Genomic DNA, 12948 nt, shown 5'->3' on the forward strand with positions numbered 1-12948 from the left:
TCCTCGCGAATGGAAATACTTCATGCCAGGTGACACATGGCTACATCAGTAACGGTCGTGTCGGTCCGCCCGCCACTGATATATATACACACGAAGTTAGCAACGACGGCCCCAACCATTACTGATGTTGTTTTTCGACCGTTACTAATAAGCCTCTCTGTAGCAGTGGAATGGCACGGCTATTGACCAAGGGCTTGCTTTGTTTGTTGGAAGCTATAGGTAAGCCAAATTAGCACTCCACACCACATGGATCACGGCCGGTGCATTGCATAATGCGTTGTCCGATGCAAGTACGAGCTAGAGACCAGCAATATAGCTAGCTTAATTGCTAGAGGGCGGTGCATGGAGTAATAAATTACTAAAAGAAATTCAGAACTTGGATCGGATCCATAAACACATGCACGTACGTACGCGGTACGCCGTTAATCAGGAGCGAAGCATGTATATATTAGTGTCATGCGTGCGTAACATCTCGAGTGAATAGAACTATTGCACGTACGCGGGATTGGCCTGGCCGGCCGGCCCGCACGGTCAAAAATAATGACAAGGACGACCAGCGTTGCTGCACCTAGCTAGTCAAGATCTGACCACACAAAGTTAACCACCACTGCATGCCAGAGGCATCTTTTCACATGAGAAAGTGTAGTGGTATAGTAAAAGGGCAAAAAGGAAAAAGAAAAATCTCTGTCTGCAGGTACACACATATATTAGGTCACCTATCAGGCAGCTATAGTCGTACCGTCCATGTTTCGTCAGTGCACTCAACACGGTGAGTCCGCAAAGATTTCAGGGGCGTCGAGTAGCAGCAGCTGCAGTTCAGCAGTCCCTTCCGGGTTCCAGCCTATCACAAACTTACACACGTGACAGGACATGTATGTATTATATATATATCCGTCGAATCGGACCAAGACGGCCGGTCTTTGCACGCGAATAGCAAGCAGATCGATCGGGCTATATACACAAATGTGCGGCGTCGTATCAAATCTTCACCCCAAAAACCAAAAATCTGCATACGCAATCGCATGCAGCAGCTGTAAACGATATTCCTGACACACAGGGGGGCAGTTTTGTTATAAAAAGTCTTGACGCCAGCTATATCCATGATCCACCCCCCTGCATGCGCACAGGCTGCAGCTTTCAAAACCAGAAATGATTGCCCATACTTTGACTCAACCAACGTACTGGCACTACCACGTAGCTAGCTACTCCCATACCACTGGACTAGGCGACTAGCTACAGTACACGGGTGTTACTGTGCATCCCCACACACACCACCCAACAAAGACAACCGACCGGGCGTCGACGATCGCTGCCCGGGCCTTCCTACATGATCGGAACGCACGCAACGTGTCCGTCAACAAGGGCATATCCATGTGCGTATACACGTACGTTACGCTCTTACACATTGCAGATACGTAGTACTTGCATCGCATTCTCGCATGTAGTACTAGCACGTTCGTTGCAGCTTGCAGGTGCTACTGCTATCTAGGACAGTGGCAGGCAGGCTGGTCCGTGGCTGGCAATTCCTAGTGTGGCGCCCCCAGGCGTTTTCCTTTCCTTTTCACTTTCCTCTGCTCAGTAGGATCGTGGGAGCCAGGGAACAGCGGCCGGGTAAAATGTTTCGCGGGAGATCGAAGGACCGGGCAGCTTTCCCCCGCCCCCCAGTACACACGAGAGAACTCTTAACGGCCTGCCGCCAAGCACAATTGAAAGTTAAAACCACCGCCGGTCGACCGGTCACGTAGTACGTGCCCTGCGCTCTGCTGTGTTCGCTGTTGGTCCGCCAACCACAAGTGGAGGAGTACTACTGCGCGTCCCATGGCGCTACTAGTTCACTGCTGCTCTGCTCGAGTGGCCGGTTCTGCCCCTACCGGCTACTGCGACAGCCACGGGAAAAGGCTACGGGCCGCTAGAGACCCGCAGGGGTGGAACTGGAACCGGGACGAAGTTTAAACGGGGTTACCCTGTAGAGAAACGAAAGGAAAAAAGGCTATTGCGCTGCAGTCAGTCATGTCCTGCTTGTGTAAATAAGCAGAGCACGCGGTATCCGGTGTCTCGCAGGCCGGCGACCAAGTCTCGCCTGAAAACTTCTGCTACAGCGAAAGGTTTCACTGTCACGTACTGCAACGCGCTGTGCGTACGCACGGATCCGGATTCCGGAACCTGTAAAAGGGGAGCGGTAATGCCGTACGAGTAGTTATACGGAATGCTCCCTGGCACTGCGGTAATGCCGTACTGCCAAAGGAAAGTACACCACACGTAGTATGGTCTAAGCAGCTTCTGGGGCAATGCAAAGTGTTCGGTGCTGCACGGCTGCACGTTGCAAACTTTCTCCGTTATCATAGTACCATCGATCTCCCTATGCATGTGCCGGGGATAGGAACCGGATCAATCGTCGTGCTCGAAAGATAGCACGTCAACACGCGCGCACACACGTACACATCGTGGAAGTCACGTTGGCCTGTCGGTACAACCGATAAAAAAATAAGCCAGTCGAGGTGTGCCGGCTCCGTGTCAGGTAACGGACCCGAAACTTCCATGCCCTGCTGCTCCCCAATCGCAACCTGACCGGTTTCCTGCTGCAGGAAGATCTCACATGATTCGGCTGCCTACGGAATAAAAACACCGGGGAAATCTTTGACGGCAGAGGGCCCGTTTTGATCCACAGGGTCCGTATGTGCTAGGAGCAGCCGGTGATGGGCTCGTTGCAGGAACACCGTCGTTTTTTGACTTCCGGTTTCCCTTGTTGTGCTCGCTTCGTGCCGTGAACGTGCTGGCCGCAGACACGCCTGTTGGGGCCGGCCGCGGATTGTGTGTTGTACTGTAGCTCAAGACCTGCGCTCAGAAACTGGGGGCTATTTTTTAAAAGTTTTCGGCCCAGGTTAAGTGTTTTTATTTTCGGTGAGATTCTTGCGTTTGCAAATGCCTCTTACTTTATGTACTCTACTATTGTGCTCCATTTTGCTCCATGTCCAGAAAGTGGGGATTTTTTAAAAAGTTTCCGCGAGAGGTTAAAAGTTATCTTTTGGAAACACTGGTATGCCAGAACCAAAAATCCACTCTGCACATACTCCTTCCGGCCGAAATTACTTGTCAAAATAGTGTATGTATCTAAACGTTTTTTAAACATAGATACATTCATATTTGAGTAGATTCGAGGCAAGCAATATGAATGGGAGGCAGTATTTTTTTTAGCGGAACTTTTTTTTCGAGATTTTTTTAGCGGAACTCTACACAGGCTAGCGGAATAGGGTCTCTCCCTAGATGGGCTCAAGGGGCGGTAAGCCCATGGCACTACAACCTTGTTTCCATCGAGCCTTACCACCGATATCCATAGTACCGCAGGGCCCAGAGAGTAAAGTATAGCAATCGTAACAAGAAACCAAAGTCCACCGAGCCGTGGCGACAAGCCCAAAGCCCGTTATGTAGATGTATTACTATCTAGGCCCATGTGTGATTCTTACAGAAAAGCTAAGGCCCATTCGTGGCTTCTCAAGAGAAAGAAAAAGCCCACTGGAAGTTCCTGTCACCCTATGGCCTGATCCAAAACATTTAATCTGAACTAAACGAACATCTATGAAAGGTTGAACATTGCTCTAAAAAAACCGAAAGGTTTGAACATGGCAAAAAAAAAAGTAAGGTCGGATCACTGAGATTTTTATTTATTTTTCCATTTCTCATTGAAGAAAATAAGTTTGACTTATGCATTTTTAAACAGCTTTTGACGTGTACCACAAAAAAAGGTGCTAAACTAGCAAAAACGCAGCAGCCGCAGGATCCTAGACGCCCTCGAACAGTCCGCCTCTCCCAGCCGTCCAACGCGGACTCTACAGGCCTCGAGATTAACTCCCTGCCGTTATCACCTAGAGAGAGTGTGCTGTACTGTAGCCTGTAGGACGTTCCAGCGAGCCCGCTCGTAGGGCCGTAACGCCCAACGGCCCAGATCTTCCACGTGGCTAAACTAGCAACTCCATCACAGCCGTCCAGCTTTCCTCGCGACAGCCACAGAGTGACTCCGGACCCGCCGTCCAGGCTGGCACGCGTCACGAGGACGTCGCCGCCCACGAAGCAGGAGGATTAACTACCTGCCAAGTTTTATTACCGCCAGCAAATCTCCGGTCAGGCACTGTATTACGTACGGTGTTAATACCAGCGGCCGCTTAAGGCAGGAGGAGCAGTAAAAAGATCGAGGGAAAATATCCGCGTTTTCCCCTCTCTAGTCTCTTTGCTTTCCTCGCTTGATTAATTTGTCCAGGAAATTTTTTGTTCTCCCCACCAGCGATTAGTCTGGTGTTTCCTGGCATCACTCCCCACTAAGCCCGCGCTGGTTCTCTCGTCGTTTCCTTCCCGAAATTCGCCGCCCCCCTCGATATTTATTTCTTGCCAAGGATACCACCATTTCCCAGCCTTTTTTCGTTGCTTTTTTCTTGCCTGGCCGTGTTAATATCCGCCAGCGCCCCGCCCTGTGCCCCGGATATTTGTTCTTTGCTGTCTTGGGGCGTGCGTTTCGATCTTCCGAGGACTCCCGGATCTTTCGCTTACCGCCGTCAATCGCTGCCGGCGGCGGCGGCGGCTCAAGGTACTGCTGGCTGCCGGTGACCGCCGCTTCCGTATTTTCTCCGATTCTAGCGAAACAACGACATAGGTTTTGTTTTTCCGTGAGCGACGGAATGATTATTGTGTAGTCGGGATCTAACTGTACGATTGTTGTTCTTGTTTTGCGATGGTTTTTCTTGTCCTTTTTTTTCAGATAGTTTGTGAATAGGGTGGTGGTTAGGGTTCTGGGAGTTGTTTTTCCGTCATAGATGATGAAATCGGGGGAAGAAGTTAACTTGGACCGTTCTTTGGAGGAGAAGGCTGCGGGGGAACCAGGAGATGAGGGGAAGATACAGCGGAGCCCTTCTATCAATCTCAATTCGTTGCCACCAATGGCTGCCGGCACAACAGAGGTTGGAGTCCTGCAAAGTACAGTGGAGTCAGGAGGCAATGATGCAAGCAAGGTGAATGGAGATGGGTTCAGTGGTGTTGATCAGAAGTTGGTCCCAAAGAATGAAAAGGTTGATGAAGGTGAAGTTCAGGGCTGTGCGGATGTAAGGAACAACTTACTGGAACCTTTGAATAGCGAGAACCGTATTGAGGAGAAGGATGCTTCGGTAAATGCGCTGCATAACGAAGGGCGTGCTGATGGTGGCGGTGATCATAAGCGAGTTCAAGTTCTCAGTGTTGTCAAGAAGGATGAGTCTGAGGAGGAGATTGGTAATTCTATTAATCCTGTAACAGTTGCGGGGTATAGAGAGGAGAAGGGTGCGGTTGGTTCTACTTCTGGAATTACTGCGGTGAGACCTGCTGCCTCCCGGTCATCTTGTTTCCATGGTGTGACCAGGTAACCTCGGTTCTGTGTCCTTACAATTTTAGTTCATCTCTTGAAAGAAAACAATCTGTTTTGCCATATTAAGTTATTGACTGAGCAACTCATAGATGGAACTGCCTACCAAAATATCATCTGTCGTGCAGGCATAGGTGGAGTGGGAAATATGAAGCTCATTTGTGGGACAGTTCTTGCAGAGTTGAAGGACGGAGAAGAAAAGGAAAGCAAGGTATATACTTTTATTTTTACTGTGGAGCTATCAAAGCAGGAGTATATACATTTTTCTGACTATTGCACGACCTGTTCCTGAATAGCGTAGTCCCGCAGTTGCATGGCTAAGTCTTATAGCCTTGCATGAGTAATAAATAGATGGATTTATAACTCTTGCTTGTCTTTGTTGTTGAAGACCTTTTCTTATATAGGAGTTGCAAGTTACAATTCGAGATATAAAATCCGCTGACTCACAAAAAAAGTAAGAAAAAACAGTACTACTATAATCGAGTTAGAATAGTTTCATTTTATTAGCCCCTGAAGTAGTATAATTAATACTAGCGGACAAGATGTAGTTCAACGGAAACAAAATTATAGTTCCTGAAGTAGTATAATTTACTAGCGGACAAGATGTATTTCAAAGGAAAAAAAATTAATAGCTCCTGAAGTAGTATAAATACCAGGAATTGCTGGTATACAGAGAGAAGCATAAGAGGTTAATAGTACCCTGTATTATAATTACTTATGAACTAGAGGCGTGAGCTTTGACAACAACTCCGTGAACGAACTACAAATTTATTTGTGGCATTTTATCTCATACAATCTGTTGAGTGAGATGGACTGGGTATGGTGCCAGCCTGGTCTTTTCCCAGCAAAATCGCCAATCTGCTCCAGTTTAAGATCAATGCCTAGATGGAATGTATTAAATATCGCTAAGGGCATTTGTTTGAATTGTTTGAAAATCAGACAGAGCATTATTGTCCTAACTGTAAGATTGTTAAACATATTTAATAGTCAAACCTGCAGTTATAAGTAGTTATATTTGAACACCTTTTTTTGTTTTGTTTTTTAAACAATGTCTAAAATGTCTAGTAATAATAGTTGTAACAAGATCATATATACTATAGTTGTCTCTTGCTTCGTATCATACTATGTCATGTCAATGGGCGTAGATAGATTGGAGGCGCTCTTCCTTTTTTTACGGGAAAGTGTTCTTCCCTTGCGAGCATGAGGTGTGGATAGGTACCAACTCCAGGAACCAAAAATTATTTTTGTCATTTTATCTCTGAACAATGGATTGCGTGAGATGAACTTGGTATGGTGCCAGCCTTGTTTTCTCCTGGCAAAATCGCCATTCTGGTATGGTTTTTAATCGAAGCCTAGGAGATCGTTTTTTTTTGTGGAAACTAGGAGAGGGTCTCCTTAAGAAGTATTAAATATTACTATCATGTTTAATAGTCGCTGAGGCTACAAGCCGTTGTAGTATTGTTTTTAGTTTGGAAACAATTTCTAGAACTGTCAAATAATAATAATTGTAAAAGATTATAGCTTTCTCTTGCCTTGGACGTCACTTTAAGGTGTGTCGGTCAGCTGGAAGCATGGTTTTTAAAGCGTCGAGGCGCTCTAAGGCGTTGGGGGGGCTCAACGCCTAGGCGCTCAAAGCGCGAAGCGAGGCGACGCCTTAGTCAATTTTTGCAAAGCGCTAGGGGAGGGGAAGGGCCGGCGGAGGAGGAGCTTGGACTGAGAGGGGAAGGGCCGGCGGAGGAAGATCTTGGCCGGAGAGGGGAAGGGCCAGCGGAGGAGGAGCTTGGCCAGAGAGGGAGAGGCCGGTGGAGGAGGATGGGATCTGGCGGGAAGCTTCCTGGCGGCTGAGAGGAGAGAGCTCCTCTCTCTCTTTTCCCCTTGATTGGAACCACTGGCGTGTTCCCCTCTCTCTCTCCGGACTCTGTTTTCCCCTCTATCGGCGCCCAATTTCTCTTCCTTTCCTGCCAATTTATGTTTCTCCCGCCGCAATGCTGTTTCCCGCTCGATCTCCTATCGAGAGCGTCCCGAAACGAACGAAACGATGATTTCAGCACCTAAGCGACGACCCTGGATGCTTTAGTTCGAAACCTAAGGCGACATCGACGCCTTGAAATTGCTGGGCGCTTCGACGCCTAGGCGACGCCTTAAAAACCATGGCTGGAAGCGCACTTCCCTTGCAAGTGTGAGGTGTGGGGTTCAGTACCAACTCAATGAGCTAACTACATTTATTTTTTTGCAACTTTTAGCTAAAAATTTGATTGCATGAGCAGGACTGGGTATACTGCCAACCTTGGTTTCCACAACAAAATCTCCCATTTTCTCCAGCTTTAAATCTATGCCTGGGCTGGGATCTTGTTAATAAGTATTAAAGATCGCTAAGGGCCTTTGGTTGAAATGATTCAATTTAGGCTGTGCATTCATTGTCCTAACCGTAAGATGGTTTAACCTATATCACGTATTTTTCTCTTCTGAGTGGTTTAACCAATATCACCTATCTCTCCACATTCAATTTACTTCTTCTGATCTGTGGTCGTGTAGCCTTGTTGTTTTTCTCTTCTGAGTGGTTACTAATGGTTTCTTGCAATGATGTTCCCATATGGTGGTGGTTCAGTTTATTTAGGTAAGCATTATCTGTTTCAGTTTTGTCATTATGCCTGAGTTTCTTATGTACCCATGTCTTACTGTTTCTGACTTTCCTACTATGCAGGAAGCTATGATACCGAGCTAAAAGCTGCCAGAGCATATGATGTTGCCGCTCTAAAGTACTGGGGCCTAAATACAAAGCTAAACTTTTCGGTTAGTCTTTCTTCTTACCTTTTTCATTCTGCTTCCTGGTTCATGATAATCTTATGAGCCAATGTTTTCCAGATTTCAGAATACGAAAAGGAACTGGAGGAAACAAAGGACATGTCTCCAGAGGAATGCGTGACATACTTGAGAAGGTACATCGCCAATATATTCATTCAGTGTTCTAAATGGAGAAATGACTGTCCTGGGGAATTGTTTTGTCCTGCAGGAGGAGTAGCTGCTTCTCAAGAGGGGCTTCTGTGTATAGAGGAGTTACAAGGTGCACTCTCGTTTTCATTTTGTTCAGCTTGTTCAAAGGGCTACCTCTCTAAAACTAGTCTAACTCACCTGTAACCATGCCCCTATTATAGAAGGCAGAAAGATGGGAGATGGCAAGCACGCATAGGACTGATTGCTGGAACTAGAGACATTTACCTTGGAACATTCAGTATGCATGCCTAATTCTGACCCATTTTAGCTCTCATGAAAGACATTTTTCCTGATGAATATTCTCTTGTTTGAACTAGAAACTGAGGAGGAAGCTGCAGAAGCCTATGATATTGCTGCCATTGAGATACGTGGCAAAAATGCAGTGACCAACTTCGACCGAAACAACTACATCGACAAGGGCATGCATTGTATAGAAGGGGCGGGCTTGAAGCTGCTGGCAACAAAACCAGAATAGAACTTCATTTTGTTTCGGTGGCATCTTATATGGAGCAGATTTGGTCAAGCCATATTTGGAATTAGTGGTACATACAGATAGGAGAAATGGTTGCAGCCTGTCACTATTTGCTGCTTTACAATTCTTCAAATTATAGTTTTTAAGAGAGAAATTTGATTTATTAGTAAACTTTGTTTTGAGAAAAAGATTTTGAGCATTTGTTACTGCTATATGAGTCCGTAATCTAGAGTTCCGCTGGAAAATGTTGCCAGCCCAATTTTCATGTATCTATAGGGTCCGTAATCTGGAGTTCTGCTGGAAAATGTTCTACTGGAATGCCAACTCAATTTTCATGCTCCGCTCAACGGCATCGTGTCCTGGTCTCACTGGAAAATAACTCGTTCGGCCATTGGAACATATTTTAATGCTTGGTTTTTTAATGTCACATTCAATCATTCCCGTGAGCCAGCTCTTAAATCCATTACTTTCATTTTGTCACTCATCCTCAGATGACGCAAGACAGAACATTGGTTCTGATTGCCGGAGTACCAAAGACCATTTCCAGTATTTTTGGATACGCAGCAAGAGTTTCTTGCACAGAACTGGCACTCCTTGACACGCTGAGCTATAGTTCAGGTATAGGTCTTATTTTTTTACAAATACTGAACGGTAAAGCAACCACTGAAACACGAACCTTCGAGATCAAATAATCAATGACATGCACACTGAAATTTCAGTCACCTCTAACAGATTCATGACATGAACATCACAGAACCCAGACTCCTACAACCATCCAAAGCCAGAACCTATTTACATCTCATGATTTTTCAGCTACATAATATTAAACCTAAATATCATCCTCTAGACTTCTCCCTTCAAGTTGGTCTTTGTCAATTCCTGCATCGAGACAATGAAGTGGACGTTACACAAACATGCAAGGACAAAGACCTAAATGTAAGCTAAAATAAACGGGCAGGTTAACAGGGGAAGAGACATTTTGCTCACCTGACGTCTGAACAAAATAGTCTGGTATCAGTAATTTTGGTGGAAGAATGGATTCACATCCCGTGCTTCTGATTCTCGTTGAGCCCTGGCCCTCCTTTCCACCTCTACTTCCTCCAAGATTGATCGCCTCGGGTTGGAAGCCTTAAACTGCACGAGTGATACATGAAAATTATTATGTGCTTTAGATTAAGCCACGCAAGCACACTGTAGTATCTGGTGTGAACAAATAGCATGCTGATTTCAAAAGCGAACAGATCTCTGGTGTCAACAAAAAAATCTTAATTGCATAAGAAAATATAAACTAAGGAACAATTATTTCCACTCTATCTATCATCCCATATAAAGTACTGTACTCAATCATGTCTTAGGAATTTACAATTCAATGACAAAGCATGTAGAAATGACTGCATTTCACTCCTTATCAGGTCATTTATTACTCTAGCGATACTAACATATGGCACTGGAAATAGCCAAAGAGGGTATGCAAGGCAAAGTGGTTACAAGGTTCTCTTGAAATGCAGAACGACAAGCACTCCATCCTTCCGGATACACAAGACCAACACAAAAATTTATGTCAAACTATTAGAAAGGGGAACTGTTGCTAACTTCCTAGTTGCTACTATATTCCCAAATGAGAGTTGGAGAATTCACCAAAAAAATAGATAATACCTTGTTAACAAGAGTCTCGAATGCTTTTGATCCATTTTGTTCTATGTACTTCTGTGCAGCTGAGATTACATCATCAGATTGACTTGAATCTTCCTTTTTGGGAATATACCAAATGTTCACTACTTGCTGGTTAACAATCATTGGCCTCACAAAATGCTCATAAACATGCGCAGCACCATTGAAGTAAGGCAAGACCAACCAGCAATTGAAAAACAGTTTTCCATAAGACCAGAAAGGGAGCCTGCAAAGGACAAAGATTAGTCTGTGGTAAACTAGTAATCATATACATACTTCTATTGATGTACTTAACATAAATCTCTCAAATCATGAAGTGCGCTAAAAAAATAGAGAAGGTAAAGAGCAAATAAATTCACTTGACAAACATGACAAATCTTCCTATCATTATTTTGAAAAGGTTCTAAAAAATCAAGGTTTCACGGCTGAATATAGCAAGAAGATCGGAGATATAATCCTATGTAACAAGGAATACCAAATGACTTCTTTTACAAAGTCTCAGAAAATAGGGAAATGCCATTTACCATTCAATTACTGGAGCAAATGTAAGTTCAAACAGAGTGATAAACGAGTACAACACCCAGTAAGTGAGCCATTGCTGATCATCAACAGCAGATTTTGTTTCTATTGCACGAACAGACGCATATCTGTAAACATGAAACAGAAAAACAGTTTTGTAAAATGGAAGGAACAGCTAAGTGTGTACTATTTAATAAGAGAATGCATCAACTTACAGAGGATAAGCCAGTGAAATTATGGGCCTGCCAAAAAAAAAAAGGCACCTCAGTATTCACCTCAGTGCTTGGCACTTATAACAAACAGAAATAATGCTAACTGCAGCTAAAGCGCTATCGCATTGCTAATCATTATTTACCCATATTCAGTAGATAGCAGATTCGTGTTTTATGTAATGCAAAGATATCCTGATTATAATACTATTATGCTGGAAAATGCCAGTAGGTTATGCAGGTAAAATGTAAAATCATAAATACAAAAGAGCAAGCTCCATTTGTAGAATGGTACGAAAATTTCGTCCAAGGTGAACTGTATGCCAGGTCGGCATCCTACGTTGCTGTGGAACTATAAGCGATCTTTCCACAAGAATTTGAGCAAAGAATCTACATAATCCAGATCCCTTCAGAAAAATTGATGTCTGAAACCCCAAAAAACCCTGAACCCTTCCATCAATTTTTTTTTTCCTGAATCCAACCATCTATGCAAAATTTCCCCGCTAAGTACTCCCCAACCGAAGTTCCTACCGTAAACAATTCAAGATTTAGAGCGAGACTGTTTTTTGGATAACAATTCAAGTGTGCGAAGCAACCATCCGCGCACGCTTTCCCCAGCCATCTCAACACAGCACAGAGGAGGAATTTCCCGAGTGAAATAGCACCACGGCACATCAGTCCCACCAAGAAATCGAAACTAATCGGCCCAAGAACATCCAAGGGGAGTGAGAGAGAGAGAGAGAGAAAGGAACCAGATCAGGAAAAGAAGCAGTACCCAGCAAGAACGTCCAAGTTCTTGACCACCACCTTGAGGAAAGATGCAGATCCGGACCCCATTTCTGCCGCACACCCTGCTCTCCGGAACAGCGAATCTGGGAAGAAGGGAAAGCGGAAGTAGATAGAAGGAAACGCTGATTTCTTCGAGCCGCGGGGTCTGGTTTTGGAGGCCACCTACCAAACTTTTTCGTCTTCTTGTTCCTTCACCCTTCCTCCAGCATCCGACCCACGCCTTGGTAGATTTGATGACTGTCTTTCCGGTGTACGTTTGTCAGAAGTCAGAACGCGTGGAGTTCTTTTTTTTTTTATAGAATCAGAACGCGTGGAGTTTCCCCGGCCGACGGGCAAGCGCGTGAGACTTGGGCCGGGCCCATGTTAGTTTGTGTGGAAGGAGCCCATGTGGATCATGGGAAACCGTTGGACGTTTGGGCTTGAAGAATTTTGGAGGTGGGCTGCAATCTTGTCTGGGTAGTAATGACTAAACGAAACCTTGGACGCTTGGGCTTCGATGAGAATTTTCGAGACGGGCTGCAATCTTTTGGTCATGCCCACCGAACAAACAATCTTAAAAATCAAAATTCCCGAACAGAGCAGCAAAAAACTCAGATGAAAAACCACACTTAGAAAAGAAAGAAATTTGATGAGAAATATAGAGCAGCTAGCTAGCTTGACTCTTGCACCATCATATCGATACCAGTGGAGTACAATTTCCGTACTCCAGCTTACGCATTAGAATGTGTGCGTACGTACGTACGTACGTAAGTCATCATAATTAAAAGTACTGGTGCTTAATTATCTGATGGTTTTCCTTTAAAAAAAAGTGGACTAATGACACTGATGATCTTGGGGACTCACTAAGTTTCCACGGGAATTGGTCGACCAATTAAACAGGACAGAAGCACATGTGTTTGTTTACACAA

At 44.8% G+C, this 12948-nt stretch overlaps 2 protein-coding genes across 4 annotated transcripts; one reads left to right on the top strand and one right to left on the bottom strand.

The window, feature by feature from the left end:
- The first annotated feature begins 4135 nt into the window (after positions 1-4135).
- On the top strand, positions 4136-9199 carry LOC100833081 (AP2-like ethylene-responsive transcription factor PLT2). Of its 2 annotated transcripts, none has more exons than XM_014901079.2 (9): positions 4136-4579; positions 4755-5383; positions 5515-5597; positions 7995-8003; positions 8091-8179; positions 8252-8325; positions 8400-8450; positions 8542-8618; positions 8698-9199. In XM_014901079.2, exons 2-9 carry the CDS (start codon positions 4806-4808, stop codon positions 8853-8855), a joined length of 1119 nt encoding a protein of 372 aa, XP_014756565.1. In that variant the 5' UTR covers positions 4136-4579; positions 4755-4805; the 3' UTR covers positions 8856-9199. The 2 variants fall into 2 exon arrangements, with proteins under 2 accessions (XP_014756565.1, XP_003570650.1); XM_003570602.4 differs by having other exon boundaries at positions 4137-4579; positions 4751-5383.
- A 256-nt stretch (positions 9200-9455) lies between these two features.
- LOC100833394 (HVA22-like protein a) lies at positions 9456-12302 on the bottom strand. 2 transcript variants are annotated; one of them, XM_024461231.1, is made up of 7 exons: positions 12207-12260; positions 12027-12123; positions 11258-11284; positions 11048-11170; positions 10509-10749; positions 9840-9986; positions 9456-9731 (listed from the first exon to the last, which is right to left on the bottom strand). In XM_024461231.1, the coding sequence occupies exons 2-6, from the start codon at positions 12086-12088 to the stop codon at positions 9867-9869; spliced, it is 573 nt and encodes a 190-aa protein (XP_024316999.1). In that variant the 5' UTR covers positions 12089-12123; positions 12207-12260; the 3' UTR covers positions 9456-9731; positions 9840-9866. The 2 variants fall into 2 exon arrangements, with proteins under 2 accessions (XP_024316999.1, XP_003570651.1); XM_003570603.4 differs by having other exon boundaries at positions 12027-12302.
- Between the last annotated feature and the right edge of the window lie 646 nt (positions 12303-12948).

Source organism: Brachypodium distachyon, chromosome 3, assembly GCF_000005505.3.
Source record: "Brachypodium distachyon strain Bd21 chromosome 3, Brachypodium_distachyon_v3.0, whole genome shotgun sequence".
NCBI classification, from domain to species: domain Eukaryota; kingdom Viridiplantae; phylum Streptophyta; class Magnoliopsida; order Poales; family Poaceae; genus Brachypodium; species Brachypodium distachyon.